Raw genomic sequence first — 17,047 nt, 5'->3', positions numbered from 1 at the left:
CCAACCGTATTAGTTTCAACGCATGGTGCATTTAATATTTTACATTAAATCGAATTATATTCATGTGCAATAATATGCTCCTCCAGTCCCCAGAATTTGTTGTAAATAAGCCCAATTATTATAGCCCGGTCAATATGAGAAGCTGGGGACAGAATGGATTCAGTCATTGGTAATAATTTAATGTGAAATATTTGTAATTAAATTACACCGTAAGCGCGGCCTTATGATTTGATTATGGCGAGATTGTGCACTATATTTGACACGTCCCAAAGTACGCTAATACGGAGGGATTTTAAAATCAGTATTCGATTATATTTAGGGTATATTTACTGGCTGGGATTTTAGTGATATTTCAATCGATTGAAGGCCAGCCCCTCAATGCCTGGTTGAAATAAGAGAAGAAGAGTATTTTGAAATATATACTCTTACCTTATAAGCTCAGAATCTCAGGAAATATTTAGATTCAGATTACAGATTTGTTTCACATTAGGCTGGCACCTATTTATTTATGTCCTAATTAATTTAAAATAAGTAGGAAGACCGAGTTTATTTCGTTAAAAACATTTTCTTCTATCCGCTTAAGTAGGCAAAATATTATCCAAGCTGGGTATCTTGTAGTCGACGTTAAAGCGTTTATCCTGATTATATTTTCCACAAATACTTTGGTGTGGGTAATTAGAATCGTAGTCAGTCGAACGGAAGGTGCTGCGAACTTTTATAAATTCAATGATGCGAAATTAATAATATTGTCACACATGCTGCTGCCAAATGATAAATTGCAAAGAATACCATAATATGCAAATTTATAATTGCAAAAAAATGTGAGTGTCAATATGTCCACTGTGGAATATGAAAATATTACATGAGTTTGCGATTCCTTCGGCTTATACTCATTTTATAAAAGCCTACATATGTCTTAAATTCGTCTCTATTCTTTTTGGAAACTATTTACCTCCAAAAAGTATCGACTAAGCTGTAATCCCTCCCCGTGTGAATGTTCGTGTGCAAATTATGATCTGAGGTGCCGAAGAAAATTAAATTATAGAGAGATAGAAATAATGTGCGAGACTCTGTCTGTTGTTTCTTTTTTTTTTGTAATTTAATTTAATTTACATTAAAAAATATAATTTGTAAATAATGAAATATAATCAATAATTCATCAAGATGTTCAGATGTTTGGTTGTTGTTTTGAATCGTTGATCTGAATTATTTGTAGCAGTTGAGTTTGAGTTTGAGTCTGAGTTTGATTTTGAGTTGTTTAAGTTGTTGCTGTTGTTGTTTATTGACTTCATTTCTGATCAAATCCATTGTGGACACATATATATGGCGAGATATATACATGCATATATATTTTTGTAGATATATATATTAATAGATTTATATAAATTGTATTGCTTCAGATAATTGTTGTAAATAATTTCAATTATTGTTTAGGGCGGGAGTCACGGGTCAGTGGACACTAGTGGACGTGTGGACACTTAAGCTTCGGCCTCAACCTCCTCCTTCACCTTGGCATCTCCGGGCTTGCCCTTGGACCAGTCGGGTTTCTTCTGCTCATCCGGAATCGGGATCGGAGGTGGATGTCATGACGGAATAGAGGAGAAAATGAATCGGCATTAGTTGGATAATCATAGCGAATGGCCACATACAACATCTGGATGCTCGGTGCCGACACTAAAAACTACATTGTGATCTACATGTACAAGTGACTTGTGTGTGCTCCGAAAGAAAGTAATATGGTTTGAGGGTCAATTTGATCTGCATTGATCCTTCGATCAACAAATTTTAAATAGAGATCATTATCCTCTCAAGATTAATTTCAATATTGGATGAGTGATATTTCTTTTATAAAAGAAAGATCAAATTGACCTCGTAACACATCGAGTAAATCTATGGTATTTTTTCTTTTTTGTGTGTGATTTAGAGAGAAAGTGTTGGACTATAACTACTGACTAAAGACAGCTACCAATCGTAGAAAGACAAAGACAGATCAGTGTGCGACAAAAGATATAGAGAGAAAGATATAGAGCGGGTGCACTTAGGTGCTCAATACAAACAGAAGGATTCTGGGTCACACGCACACACTCAGGTTCTTACACTTTTTGGCTTGTTTTAGCACAGCGGCATCTTTTATCTTTTTCTAAACGTCACAGAAAAGATAGAGATATAAAGATCGGTGTAATGTTTTGATCATCGTCGAGAAGAGATTATAAATTATAGATTCCCGCCCAGAAGTCCCCCATTTACCTCCTTCTCCTCCTCCTCCAGCGTGAACTCCTTCTTCTTCACCACCTTGAGCTGGTTGCGGAAGTTGAACTCAGCGGCCTTCTTCTGCAGCTTGGCGAATTTGTTTTCGTATTTGGAGACCTTCTTCAGGGCTGGCTTGACGCTATAGGTAGCAAAAAGGAAACAGTCGATTTATAATCGAATTTCGATCGATTATTTCGATTGTACTTACAACTTGCCGCGAAGATCGTTAACTTGGGCATTGAGATCGTTGATCTGTGGTTACACGTCAGAGATTAAGAGAGAGTTGGGAAGAGAGAAGTTACGCGATTAGAACGAGTTCATCGACTATTGTCAAACGGTCTATCGACACATAAAGCTACAGCTACTGGCGGGCAACTATCAAAATCAAAATGCTTCAAGAAGAAGTTCTTTCTTTTCGATGGAAGGTTTTTTATAGACTAGGCATGCAAAGGAAACAGGAAACATGGGTTGCAGACATATAGAGCATACTCTACCATTGGCACTACCATTAAGTCGTAATGCTAAGTTCTAGGAGCTAATACTAGGGCGTGCTTGCGTGCGTGGGTGAGTGAGTGCGATAGAGCGAGTAAGCGAGCGAGCGGACGAGCCATACGAGCCAAGTTCTCTGCGATCTAAACTGCCTAGTGGGAGCGAGACGAGGATATTGGTGGTTGCGGAATGGTGGTTCAAAAGATTGGCGCTTTTATATTTATATTCAGCTCGCGCCTCTTGTTGATTGAACAGCATAACATCCAAATGTCGATTGCTTTTGCTTTAATGCTTTATTTGTAGTTTTATAGAGAGTATTGTTCGTTTATACATATATACACTAGACAGAGACAGATAGTCAGAGTGATCAAGTGAAAGAGATAGAGATATAGATAGTCGGATTCGGAGTGAGTGTGACGGAACGAGCGACGTTGGCCTGACTGCAACTGCAATGGAAATGGAACTGAAACTGAAACGACTGAAACTGAAACATAAACCCAATAGGGCGACTGGGCTGAGGTACTGCTTAACGGTATTCTTATATATCGTTATCGTAATCGTTATCGGATCGCTAATAACAGCCTCCTTTTCCTCTGCTTGCTCCCTTCGTTATTTTGTTTTGTGTTGCTTTTCCTGCTTTGCTTTGCTTTCTTGTTTCTCTTTCTTTTGATTTGTTTGTTCGGCTGCGCGTTTCATTTGGCATTTTTGCGGGTTCGTGTAACGGTAAACGGTATCGGTATCGGTAATCGGTATTTCACGTTTAGTGGACTAGCATTAAGTGATTCAATCGAGAAGTAATCGACGCTTGGCTTTTATGCTTTTCAATTTGGAACTCAGTTCTTCTTAGCTTTGCTTTGCTTTTCTTTTCTTTTTTTGTGGCTTTTCGCGGACAGAGAGTAATAGAAACACAGAAAAAAAGTGACAGAAAGACAGAGATAGATAGAGAGACAGAGATAGACAGAGTGTGAGCGGCAATGGGAAATATTTACACAAACATTATTTACAATGAAGTGCGGTGGCTTGGTGGGCGGTGGACAGTAGAGGGCGTGGCTGATCGGGATAGGTTGGCTGCTGCTTGTCGGTCTTTACGGTGTAATTTTTTATTTGTTTTTTTTTCATGTGCTGCATGCAAAATGTTGCGTGCTTGCGTGCGTTGCGTTTCGTGTGAGCGTGACTGTACTTTTTATTTTTCACTTGTGGTCGTGTGCTTTTGTGCTAGTGTGCTTGTATGCTTTTGTGCTTCTAAATTTTTAATTGTAATTGTGTTTGTGGACCGGACGCACAGACTGCGGTGCTGTGTAGTAATGGCGGTAACGCGTCGACAGCGGCACAAACAAATTTATTTTTTGGTTACAGTTAAGAAAAAAGAGAAATAACACACACACAAAACAAAGTTCACAAATGGTGCAACAAACTAGTTATCTTGCTGTTGTTGTTGCTGTGCAATTTACTAATACTACATTGTTGTTGCTTGTTTCTTGTTGTTGTTTTTTGGTTGTTTATTGTTCTTGTTGTCTGGGGTGTGTAGTAACTGATGAGCATACTTGGATTGCCAGTTAATTGATATTTTTGCAAAAAGGAAGTGAGGAGGTGCCATGTGACATATTTGTTCGTGTGCTTGGTAGCGGACTTAACCTCACTAATCGTTCGGACATAACCTCATTGGAAACGACACATTGTTGTCGGGTAGTTGGGTAGATTTCTCGACAGATTCGATAACGATTGACTGGTCTGGTCTGGTCTAGTTGGCAATCCGCGCGTTTTCAGCTTATTCGTGTTTCCGTCTTGAGTTTTGGAGTTAAACGTGAGTAACAACGGCATTAGAAACTCAAAATCGAAATTGAAATCGAACAGAGGGAGTAGTACGAATAAATAGTCACGATTGTGTGCCCTTACCCACACCCACATATATGCTTCTGTATATATATATGGGCAGGGGAAGCACGAGTGGTTGTTGTTTTGTGAAACAGTCAAGTAAAACAGATACAAACTAAGAGACATATTTTTGAGATGCGCATTCAACAAGTAAGAAAGAAACAACGGAACTGAACGGAACGGAAACGAACATGATACTAGAACTCAAATGAATACTTTAGATAATCAATTCAGATTTTAGTTTTGATACAATTTTGTTGCATTCTGTCTTAGGTGAGTTGGTTTTATTATTATTTTTTTGTTTGGTTGGTTGTTCTTTTGTATTCAGAGTTTTGACATTGATTGATTGATTGAGAACGATTTGAAAATTTAAATTGAAATTGTTGCAGTACCTCCCAGTCTTTTTTCCTGACTTCGTATTCCAGATCCCATTTCTGGCCTTCACAAATATACATACGCTCGTAATACTCTTCGCAAATCTCTTGCAATTCGCCTGCAAAAATATTTTATTTTTCGGGATTTGGTTTTGGCTTAAACTTTTAATCGACGATCGACGTTTGGTAAAGTTCTAAATCTAGGTATGACTAAAAGTAGTTATGATTGGAATTACTGTTTATAGAGTTTTCTTTTGGTTTATCGCAATAATGGTTATCGATATCTTATCGTTTGTTGTTTCGCAGCTTCATTAGATGTTATGTGTTCGATGAGTTTTCATTCTTCGATTTTTTTTGGCTTGGATTTTTTACTGTTTCTGTTTCGGAACGGAACGGAACAAATCGGAGCGGAACGGAAGCGATCGTTACGGTTTACGTTATTGGCTTATTGGGTTCGCGTGAATTCCATGGGCTTCACGTTTAGCTGAGACTTATTATTCGGGTTTGACAATTAATGAAAGTTGTTTCTTATTGATTTTCCTACAAGCTTCCCCTCCGGCGGACCGAAGACCTGGCTTGGGGGGTTCGGCGGGTTAGACAGTTCCCGGATCCGGACGAATAGACTATATACACGGGCGGCCCGGGAACTATTTCGCCCAAGTCCGAACTGTTTGAAGCACGCGCCGATGCGAGAAAATCTCTCTGATTTTGTTTTTGTTCTGTAGTTTAGCGCAGTTAAAACAATATCAAAATTAGGTAAACGAACAGAAGTATCGCAGTAAAAAACTAAAAATATGATTAGGAAATATTTAGAAATGAAATCAAGTAATTAAATCAAGGGCATAATTGTAAAGTAGAGTTATGATTAATAATCGATTTATATATATGTAAATATCTTTTTTTTTTTTGGCTTGATAAGAAAGTAAGAAAAAAACATTCGATTTTGGTTTCTTTTTTTTTTGTATTCATTTTTTTTGTTTTTTTTTTGGGTGCATGGCAAAACTTTGTAAATCTTTGGGGAATTTACCTCTTGGGCCTTGACTTTCTGCACGTGTTCTAAATCAAACTTATCGCCCTCCAATTCGTAAACGCGTTGCCAATATTGTTTGCATATTGTTTGCAGTTCGGCTGCGGTAAACGGTAACGGTAACGGTAGCGGTAACAGTAGCGGTTACGAAACGGTAAACGTTCGACGTTTTTGAGAAGACGTAACGACAAAGTTCGTTTTGTATTGGTGTTTACGAGTGTGTTCGTTGTGGGTGTGTTGGTATTGGTGTTTGTTTGTTGTTTTGTATGTGTGTGTGGGGGTTACGGATCCAAGAATAGAGATAAGATATAGAGTGAAAGATTTGGGAAGACAGATATAAAGACAAATATTGGGAAAGAGAAAAGGAATGACATGGAAGAAGAGACAGTGACAGATATAGGTTAAGATACAAAGATAGATATTGTCAAAAGAAGATAGCAAGAGAGACAGAGAGAGAGAGAAGAAGATAGAGACGACGACAAAGACGCAGTAAATTGTTTGTTTTGATTTGAGTTTGTTTGTTCGTTTTTGGTTTGTTTGATTGATTGGTTGGCGCGTTTTCGAGAAAAAGAAGGATTAGATTAAGATTTGATTAATATAAAGTTATAGATTGAACTCGGTCTTTATCACCTACAAATGTTCTAAATGTAAGACAGTGTTGTGTATTCGTTTCTTGGTGCATCATGAAGTGTCTGTAAAAGTGTCAGTGTCTTCTGTTGTTTTCTTTGTGCGTGACTGTACTTTCTGGGATGACTGTACGTGGTTGGCCTGAGCTCTGGTCACTCTAGGAGTAAGCTGCACTTCCCTACCCCTAACCGTTTCATTTCATTTTTATATATTCTTTTGTTTTGGTGGGTTAGTAGAAGCTTTCACAAAAATACAAAAATAGTACATGTGTTTTTCGCTACATTAAAAAAGCCAAAAAACTTGTAGCCACAAAAAGCTTATAGCTAAAGCCGCAAAAAGCAAAAAAACGCACAAATACGGTGACATCAAAAAATAGGTATTGTCAGCATTTGTTGCATTCGGCTTGGGTTGTTAGTATGTGAAGGCAGCGTAGTTATTTTCGATCTTCCCGATATTTTGGGTCCGATCTGTAGGCTCTTATGTTACGTGTTAGCTGCATTGACTAGGGCTCTACTTTCTATATGGTATATACGATTTTCGGGTGCCCAAAACACCTCGATGTCTTTGGGGAGGGGGGGGCCTTGTTTGCACAGCTCTCTCCCAAAAAGAAAAGGCATATTTAAAAAATACAAGATGTTAACTACGGTTTCTACAAAGTGTTTTTTTTTTTTTTTTTGTCCGCCGGACACACACACTGGTGTATATATAGCTCCGAAATATTTGCATATATTTTTGGGCTGGTTGTGTTGCTGCCTCGGCTAGTGAAGTAAGTCTATATAAATATTGAGTTATCGACAAGTTCTACGATCTGCGAAAGATTGAAACTATTGGAAACCGGAGCTGCTTGCCTCATAATCCTTTCTGGCTACCTCGTACTCGAGATCGTATTTTTCAGACTCCAGTTTCAGTATCTTATTTTGATAGTCCTTACAAACACCCTGAAGAGTATCTGGGGAACGAAGTGTGGTTATCAAAACGGTTCGATCTGTATAGGTGTTTAAGTGTGTGTTTTTTTGTATGGGTTTGGGTGAGTGTGTTTTTGTGAAACTAATCTACACGAGATATGACACCTATACTTCCATGGGTAAACAGAACACATCATCCTCACTGGAGGTACATATAGAAAGAGACCTACATTAATTGGGTGAGTACACGGAGCTATAGAGCCATAGAGCTATGGAGTTTCTGTACAGTTTTTAGTGCCTGGGCAAATAACACTTTTCACGAACATATATAAGAGAATGTATTATACAGTAAACAGATTGAGAGTGAGATAGTATTTTAGATATATAGAAAGAGACAGCTGACAGAAGGTGTTTATATTGTAGTTGTTAAGCGTAGTTGTTAACTTTTGATTTTGATCGAGGATAGACTTAGGCGTATTTAGGTGGCGTATATAAAGTTGGTGGTGTTCGTGTACCTCAACATCCTTGCGTTTAACAACATACTCAAGATCATATTTCTGGTCCTCCAATTTATTAATCCTGTCATAGTGTTGCTTGAGCAGAGATTTGAGTGTGTCTGTTCACAAAGGGTTTTTTTCGGAGTGGTTCGGAGTTGGTATGGGGTGTTGGTTGTGTTGGAGTTGTGGAGTGGGGTGTGTGTGTGGATCGATTGGATTTAAAACGGACATGGGGGGCGGCAAAAGAGAGATAGAGATAGAGACACATTTAGATACATGTTGCACAAAGTGGTTCCTTTTCAGGCTATGGTTATTGGACAATGGTTCCTCTGCGACGTCGTGATCCGATTTGGGAGGTCGAAGGTAATCGGTTATCGGTTATTGGTTATCCTGCGATGTATGCATGTATGTGTGGGTGTGGGTGTGTGTGGTGTTTATGCACTGTGTCTCCGTGTTGGTGTGGGTGTATTGGTGTTGGAATGTTTTGGAATGTATGTATGCGATTGATGACAATTGTTCAACTTTTAGTTATCGATTTCGTTTTATGCTTCTCGACAAAGCGGATATATGATCCGCCAGCCTGGTTTACTGGTTGATTTCATTTATCTCCATTATAAGTTTATTAATTTTGTATGCCTGTGCCCGTTGAAGGTGCAAGGAAGCCACGAGGATCGGAACTTCCACGCACCTCGTCCCGGGATCTTCACCACTCGATTCGAGGACCGAGGCTACTCACCTTCGCTAGCATCGCTGAGATTTCTGGGACTGCCGCAACGTTCTTCGATGATACGTCTACGTTCAGCCGCTTTGCGTTCCTGTTCCTTCTTCAGCTCCTCAGCGGCTTTCTTACGCAGCAGCAACTGTGGATGGAGTATTGGTATCGGTGTTAGCAGGTGATCCGGGTGCACAGGAACAGCCAATAGCCCCGAAACTTACCCTGAGTTTCTTCTTCCTCTCTGGGGTCATGAAACCCTTCTTGGCCTTCTTGGCCTTGGAGGCTTCCTCCATGCGCTTGCGCACCTCAGCACGCTTGCGCTCGATCTCAGCCTGTTTAGCCTTCTTAGCCTGCAAATCAAAGACACAATCCGCGAATCAGCATGGTCAAGCCACAAATCCAAAATCGGACATAACACTATATGGTCGAACATGGCACAGCACAGCACAGAACTTGGACGTGAACGTTGACGTGGACTTGGAGTTGAACGGGCACACACGTACACAAGTGTACCTCCTCGGCCTTCACTTTGGGGTCGTTGGGGTCCTTGGGCGGACCGGCGGGGGCTGCTGGCGCGGCGGCTGCCGCTTTGCCATTGGCCGCCGGGGCCGCTCCCGGCTTGGCCGCCGCTGCCGCTGGTGCAGCAGCCGCCGGTTTGGCCGCCGCTGCCGCTGCCGGAGCCGCGGCCGGAGCTGCTGCCTTTTCTGAAATCAAAGCAAAGAATTTACAATTAAGTGGGGTTCATAGAGACAGAAATGGTGGTCTGCCCTGGAGAAAATAGCCAGAGTTTCAAATATTTCAAAAGATGTACTTGGATTATCCTTAAGGATTGGACTATCCATTATTAATTTAAAAAAAGGTAAAGAATTCAAACAAATACTCGGAAGATTTTACTCTTCTGACAAATAACATATTCAAAAGTATTTAAGAACCAATTTATGAACGGAAAGCAACAAATTTTAATTAGATACTCGAGAAATAAAAATGGTTATCCATTAGGTAATTTGTATCATCAACAATTTTGGACATCGTTCTTCTTTCATTTTGATTTAAAAAGTTATTCTATATTCTTCGTTAAACAAAAAATTAAGCAGGTGAAACTCTTGATTCGTTTTAAAGATTACAACTTTCTCCAAGCCCAAAACCAACTGAAAACAATGAGGGACAGCGAAAAGCACAGAGACATAGACACACACTAACGATAACAGACATAGCTTTTTGATTTAGACTTGACAGTTATCATTATCTGTGCTCCTTAATCGAAAGGAAGAAATGGCTGGGACTCAAAGGGGGGGCGCGAACAGCTGCGATCCTGTGAAAGCAAGAGAAAGGCATTTTGGCTTGGGTTGCTTGGTTGCTCAAAGTGAGGGGCAGTAGCAGCTCTGGGATCTATTGGGAACTCTGCTTACCTTTAGCCACATCCAGTCAGGGGTAGTCCCGTCCAAATCTCATCCATTTCCAGTGCCAGTGCGTGCAATCAATACCCAAAAATAGTTAACTGCCGAAGAAGGTCAAAGGTTAATCCACCATAGGTCAAAGCGATTGGAGAGCGTTTCAATAACGATACTCACCTCACCTCATCATCAGCCATTTTGATTTGTGTTTTTGGTTACTGCAAAAGGGAAAAAAAATCGAGAGGTGAACTCAAGGAACTGGAACTGGAGGTGAATGTGGTGAATGGTGAATAGTGAATGGAAATGTTCGGTGACATCATTCCGATTGTCCTATATATACACGGCTATAGGTATAGACGCCGATATATGTGTATATGTGTGTGTTTATATATATTTGTTCCATAAATCAGTCGCTCTCTCTCTCTCTCTCTCTCTTTTTCTCATTCACACACGCCTACGATCTCACCGAGGCCCACAGTGCGTATGCGCAATGATTCTAACATATGCCGCATATTACGTATACGCAGCATTGGGCCATGCCGTATATGGGGGGCAACCCCAGCATCTCGCTCGCTCTCTCTCTCTCTCTTCGATTGCTTTTCTTTCGCACATTTACTTTGGCGTGGGCGTCTGCCTGCCAGAAAAAGACCACTGTATTGCTAGATCTTTTCAGTTTCTCTCTTCGATATCCGATTTCAAGTGAGTGCTAAGAAGCCGAGTAAAGAAAGCTAGGCAAATCCTCTTAACCAACCAATCTCAGCCAGCTGATCTTGTTAATGGAAAGTTTCCTACAATATGGACTTTAAGCATCCACCATTTAAAAGGTATAACTTGAACATTTGCATATTCAATCTGATTAATGAACTCATTTATGCATGTTTTTATATGCAAGTTTTGAGTATAAAACATTTGAAAGGCTTTTAAGCAAATGTATATTTTGATGACATTACTATAAGCCATATTATTATGTTATGATTGTTGACTAATCCTTCTTATAGGTGGTTGAACAAGTCAAGGAAAATATAAAATAATAAAGGGATAAAAGCCTGTGAATATCCACTCGTAGCTGAATTGAATTAGAGATTTAACTCCTAATTAGGTGCTTTTATTGGAAAATAAATATGCAGTATATTCCTGTGAAGATTCTGCTAGTTAATAAAAGTAATCTTTTAACAATATTGTATTATTGATATGGAACGGTTCTATTAGAAGTCCTTAATATTTTTTTAATAGGTTAAAAACCTTGGTGAACTTTTATCTTTTTAAGGAAACAATAATTTGCCTCTTTAATGATGAAACCAAAATGCCAGAACCATATGGCTTAATAGAACGAAAAGCTAGGGGCCTAGGCGTATATTTAGCCCCAAGAATTCGACTTGTCTTTGCGCACCTTTGCGAAGGTAAGGCGTGAAAATGTTCTGACAATGACGACCTTCGGATATGCACACACACACTGAGGAAAATGCAGAACAAATTTAAGCATTGCTGAAGTCTCAGTCTCCATTTAGCATAGATCTCAGAGTAAGAGCGAATGAGACGGCTTCTATTGTATCTAGTATCTGTCTGTTTTAAAAATAAACCTGTTGATAGATACACGAATTTCGGATGCGAGAAATATGGCAGCTATTTATGATTCGCCGTTCAATTTGTTTATGTGTTCACGGAAAAAAAATGAAATTGGAACAGCGAAATTCAAATCGAATAATAATCCAAAAGTGCGGAGAGTATTTATCCAGATATATTTTTATATAGACGATGTGTGCGTCTTTTTCTCTGTGTGTTTGTCTGTGAGTGTGTGTGTGAGTGTGTTTTGCATGTGTGTGTATTGTTTTTCTCTCTTAGGATTTCGTATTCTCGCTTCGTTCTATTTTCAGGCACTTTCTCAGTATTTCAGCTTTTTCGAAATGTATCTTGTATCTGTGGAATACATTTTTAGCTTTCAGCACGCACACACACGCACACACGCACACACACACACACACTGCAACTTCTTACATAATTGGCAAGCCAATAGAAGAAAAAAAAATTGTTCAAAAAAATGAAGTCAAAATAATGTTTGCAAATGTTGTTCGTTGAATTGTCTTGTAAACACTTGTTAACTTGTGTATCACTTGAAAAAAATATCAAAAAAATAGTTGGTGAAAAAAAAAAGGTAGAATCCTCCTCTGGGAAACACACACGATTTTGGTCAGGTCCAGGTATATGTGGACATATACAACGTATCAGAAAGGATTGAGGCACATTTGTTTTTCTTTGCATTTTGCATTTTGAAGTTTTGCGTTTTTTTTTCCTTTTCTGTTGATCTTTCATTGTTATTTGTTGTCGATGATGTTTTCTCCTTTTCTTTTTTGTCATTTGTGGATGTTGCTCCGCTTCAAGCACTCACCTTCAAGGAATTAGAAAAAAAAGAAAAAAAATTCGGCTGTGCTGTCGATCACACGAATCGGATGATACTGAACGACACAAAAAGACTGAACGGTCCGACGATCCACGGCAGACTATATTCTAGCGGCCAGCCAACCAACGGATACAGATACGGATCGTTCATCGTCCGTCGTTTATCGTTTCGGTATCGGATCGTTCCGTTCCGACAGCCGACGGCCAACCGCCCACCTGCCCACCGTCCTTCGCGTACGTGCGAGAGCGAGACGGCGACAGCGCGAGAGGGAGAGGGAGAGAGCGGGGCGAGAGTGGTTCGGGGGCCGGGGCTATGTATCTGGGCGTGAGGTCTAAAAATAGACCCCCCAAAACACTGACAAAGCCCCAAAATCGAAATGGATACCGAAAAGTGTTCGGCGCCGGTGCCGAGCATTTCCGATCGCATCCCGATCCGGCACCCATAGGACCCCCCTCCCCCCAACTGCAGCCCGTAACGCCCATCATACCGCTTGGAGAAGAGCGAACAGGCTCTGTATCCGACGAATCTGTATTCGAAAATCCGTATCTGCAGTCTGTGTGTGCGCTGGTGTAAACGGAGCCGCTTGGAATTCAATGCAATGGATAAAAATAAGTTTTGCTCCAGTTGGGAGGAGGCTACGCAATGGCGGTGCAGTCGCTCTACGAGATTGGGCGCCCAGGGGTGGCGACCGCCTGCAGCCGGCCTCGGGTTTCGCCAGCCCTGACCAACAGGCCAGAAATTCGAAAATATTTATATAGTTTTGGGCACAATCCGTAGTCTGAATACGCGAACTACACCTTTGGGATTAAAGGTCAAGCGACTTATTCCCAATTAAATGTCTTCTTATGTTTAATAATAAAGTAATAGGTACAATTCCCCTAGAACTCCCAACCGGTTTAATCAACCAATATAATACAAAATTAGAAAATGCATTAATTCCTGAACTAAGTTTGTACAAAACATTGATCCTCAAAAGCATATAAACAACCAGAACAAATGTACAACTAGCTTAAAGTTTCCAAATGGCTTAAGTGATAAAAGAAGTACGAGTATGTCATATGAATGATACTATTTTGATAGAAAAGTAGTAACAAATGAAGTACCTAAAGAAATTAAATGACTAACAAGAAAAATAATACAACAATTATATCAATCCTTTAGTTATAATAACTTAATATAGTTTTATTATTATTATTATTATATTAAAGTTTTATTCTCTTAATTAGAATATTTGTAAGTAATTTATCATCAATGGAGTTATCACATTTAATTTAGTTTCAGACCGAGCCACTTTGGACTTGATCTAGAAAACTGCTTTAGTCGGTCTCCCTCATTTTGTTCGGCTATTTATCTTGGATGTTGTACGCTGACATAACTATAAACTTTCGAATAGTGAATTCTTGTCGAATTGTACGTGTGTATAGCCTATGTCCGTTTTGTTAATATCAATGTTTTAGCTGAATTACTTTGGCATCGTCAATCTAAATATAATGTATGTACGGAATATGGCCAAATACACATATACATTCCATATATATATGTATACATATATATGCTATAATGGTAAACTCTGCGAATGACGCTGCAACACACCTACAGAAGCCCACTAAGTGAAAATCACGCATACGCCCCGTACACAAAATGCCTTGCAACGTTTGTTGAAAGTAATTTCAAATTTCGCCGAGAACGAAACGAATAAAACGTTTCGATCACGAAACCGTGTCTATATATATATCATATATGAATTTAGATATACATAGACGCGTATATGTATGTTCCGATTCTATAAACTTTCTGCATAAAAGCAAAAACAATATATTGTTGAAAATAATGTTGCTTTTCCTTGCTTTTCTTGTTGTTCTCGGTTTTTTTTTTAATTTTTCTTGTTGTTGTGTGGCTTGTTCTAGCTCTATTTCGAAATGTGTTTTCGATGATTTCTATTTTGTTTTTTCCCCATTTAAATTTAGATCTTGGCTTCCAGGGGGGAGCAAATGGAAAGGGGACTGCGGAAGGGCAGTGGGTTAGCTTGAGGGAAATGTTTTCGTTTTCCTTTTCGTTTTCGTAGGGAACTTGATCAGTTCGTCTATGCCTGGACGAATCTATTTTCGCCTTTATTTTCGTTTAAAGCATTTAACCAAGTTTCGTTGCGCGCCCAAGCAATTTTCGTTTTAATTTATGAATTTCGAAAATGTTTTTCTTTTCAAAAACATCTTTTATATTGTGCTTTATTTTTGGCTCTTTGGCAAACAGGAAACATAAGAGCGGGGGTGGTTGTAAAGTTAAGAAACTAAAGTTTTATTTTTGAAGAAAACAATTTGATTAACAAAATGATAGAAAAACTGAAGCGTTTGTCAAATCTACCAATAAACAAAATAAAAGTTAAGCTTCCAATAAAAGTAAAATGTTTGAATGTACATAAATAATAGTCATAATCATGAGCTACTTATCAAAGTATGTGGATATGGCAATTAATAGCAATTCTCTAAAATATTATATGAATTTTAAGATTTTGCCTAACTCTACCCATCGTTTTTCATTTTCTGGCAAATTTAGGTAGGCAAAAGACATGCCTGGCTGAAATCGAGCTTAATTTGGGTCTAAAGGCGAACCGTCGATGGATGGTCAACATTCTGCGAGTGCGTCAAAGCAAAACAAACGTCATACGCCCCCTTTGAACCGCCTTTGAACCGCCTTTTACCGCCCCCTTGTTTGCCACCCCCCTCTGGCAACACCACCACCCCCACCCCCACACCCCTCTTGAACCACACACTCTGGGCTTGGCCTTGTAATGTTCGCTCTACCTGACAACTATTTGTCGCTGCTGTCGTCGTCGTCGCCGAACTCCCCTCTTGTTGCTGCTGACCCATTTAGGGTTATATATACACAAACAGGCACTCACATCCTGCATCCTGCATCCTGCCTCCTTTTTGCTATATGCACTTGCATAATATATATACTGGCACTCATGGAAGCTGTCAGCTTTCGCCAACTCCGACAAGTCCTGCGAAATATTTAAATAACACTGCCCAACTTGACCCCAAACTTTCCCCAAAGTTTCCTCAAATTTATTTAAATCAACTAAATGGATTATAGTTTCAAATGCACTTTACTTATATTGCTTGTATTAACTGTAGTTACAGAAACTTTTGGCGATCTCTTTAATCTGAAATTCAATCTGAAAGAGATTGGATGAAAAAGTCAAAGTAGGATTTATTAGTAACTTAATTTACAGATAGCCAAAAAATAATATTTAAACTAAACACATATTTTAAAAAGTTATGCTACCACAAAAAGTATTTTTATTCATATTCTGGGAGTAATAGTTAATTCATTGGTCAATTATTTGTTTTGAATTTCATTTTCAAAAATGAATTTTAGCTCGACTCTTGAATTCTTTATTTTATTTGCTTCTAACTTATAACTTTTTACATTTTTATACCAAATTAATATTAATTGTTGTTTGTCTGTTTGTTTGTTTTATCAAGAAATCAATGTCTAAAATCATATTTATTTGTTAACTAATAATTTAAGAGTGATCTTTGAGTTCGTTTCAAACCAGCTCAAAATGCAAACTTCATTTTGGATTAAGCAATTCGTATAGTTTTCAGATTAATATCTATGTAACCATAACTATATTATTATGCTTCTGTTTTTTTTCTACATTTGTTTCCATATTCCATAATGATGACGTGCGCACCCACAAATACACTCACAAACAGCCGGGCACACCGATGGAAGGCGTGAGCACTGTGTAGTGGATTTGCACTAGTTTCTCCGCCAGTGACGTCATAGTTTCCACGGCAGACGTCATCGGAGGCAGCGAGGTCAGTCCATGCAACATGCAACATGATGCAGGAATATGATATGGATTCCATGTGCATGCGCTCGTGGAAAGGAAAATGGCGCCTAATTGATTGATGGTCCAATAAGCTGAGGTCAATCAGGAGCCCCGATTTCTCCAGAATTTTTCCACGTCTTTTCCCTGACTTTTTGCAAACACTTGAAATAAACGTTTTACATAAAACAAAATTGTTTTCCTAAATACAGAGAACTTGAATAAAATTGTTCCTCAGGCGGTTGCAAAAATATGATTTGCTTTAAAAATAAGTAAATATCTTTTAGCAAATTATCTTTGTAGACAATCTTTTATTTCTTAATGTATTTCTTAAAATAAAAAACCATGTAAAGTGGGACAAATATGCAATTGTAAAGCCGAATGAAAGGTGATGTTCTTAATTGAAATTTAAAAACTTTTTTGCGAGTGCTTTAGTGGCCTGTCGGACGTCATTGGTCTTCATTAGCCAAGGAACCTCCGTCGCCCGGCCATTCCATCCACATCCACATCCGCCACGAAGGACATCCAGCTGCACAATTTTCCACATTTTCGCCGAGGGACTGAATGAGAGGGGGATGGTGTGGGGTGGGGGGGGAGGGTGTTGGAGGTTGGCTTTTCCATTCACTGCTGACGTTTGCTACTCCGTGCCTGCCTTGAAATC

The 17,047-nt window shown here is 39.1% G+C and overlaps 1 protein-coding gene across 7 annotated transcripts; it reads right to left on the bottom strand.

The window, feature by feature from the left end:
* Positions 1 to 1,056: 1,056 nt before the first annotated feature.
* On the bottom strand, positions 1,057 to 12,664 carry LOC108049997 (troponin I). 7 transcript variants are annotated; one of them, XM_017131473.2, is made up of 9 exons: positions 12,540 to 12,664; positions 10,336 to 10,371; positions 8,981 to 9,109; positions 8,781 to 8,904; positions 8,063 to 8,163; positions 2,459 to 2,502; positions 2,248 to 2,389; positions 2,098 to 2,140; positions 1,057 to 1,550 (listed from the first exon to the last, which is right to left on the bottom strand). In XM_017131473.2, coding segments are annotated over exons 2-9 (600 nt in total). In that variant the 5' UTR covers positions 10,351 to 10,371; positions 12,540 to 12,664; the 3' UTR covers positions 1,057 to 1,548. The 7 variants fall into 7 exon arrangements, with proteins under 7 accessions (XP_016986962.1, XP_016986963.1, XP_016986960.1 ...); XM_017131474.2 differs by lacking the exon at positions 8,063 to 8,163 and adding an exon at positions 6,016 to 6,116; XM_017131471.2 differs by lacking the exons at positions 2,098 to 2,140; positions 8,063 to 8,163 and adding an exon at positions 7,491 to 7,591.
* Between the last annotated feature and the right edge of the window lie 4,383 nt (positions 12,665 to 17,047).

This window comes from Drosophila rhopaloa, unplaced genomic scaffold (genome assembly GCF_018152115.1).
Source record: "Drosophila rhopaloa isolate 14029-0021.01 unplaced genomic scaffold, ASM1815211v1 contig_3, whole genome shotgun sequence".
In the NCBI taxonomy this organism is placed as follows: domain Eukaryota; kingdom Metazoa; phylum Arthropoda; class Insecta; order Diptera; family Drosophilidae; genus Drosophila; species Drosophila rhopaloa.
The sequence above is the reverse complement of the archived record's forward strand: the minus strand, read 5'-3'. Positions and strand labels throughout refer to the sequence as shown.

Coding starts and splice junctions, on each gene's coding strand:
- LOC108049997 (XM_017131471.2), bottom strand. Junction 7,592..8,780: donor TCTCAGCGATGCTAGCGAAG/GTGAGTAGCCTC, acceptor TTCGTTCCCCAG/ATACTCTTCAGGGTGTTTGT. Junction 2,390..2,458: donor AACGATCTTCGCGGCAAGTT/GTAAGTACAATC, acceptor TGCTACCTATAG/CGTCAAGCCAGCCCTGAAGA.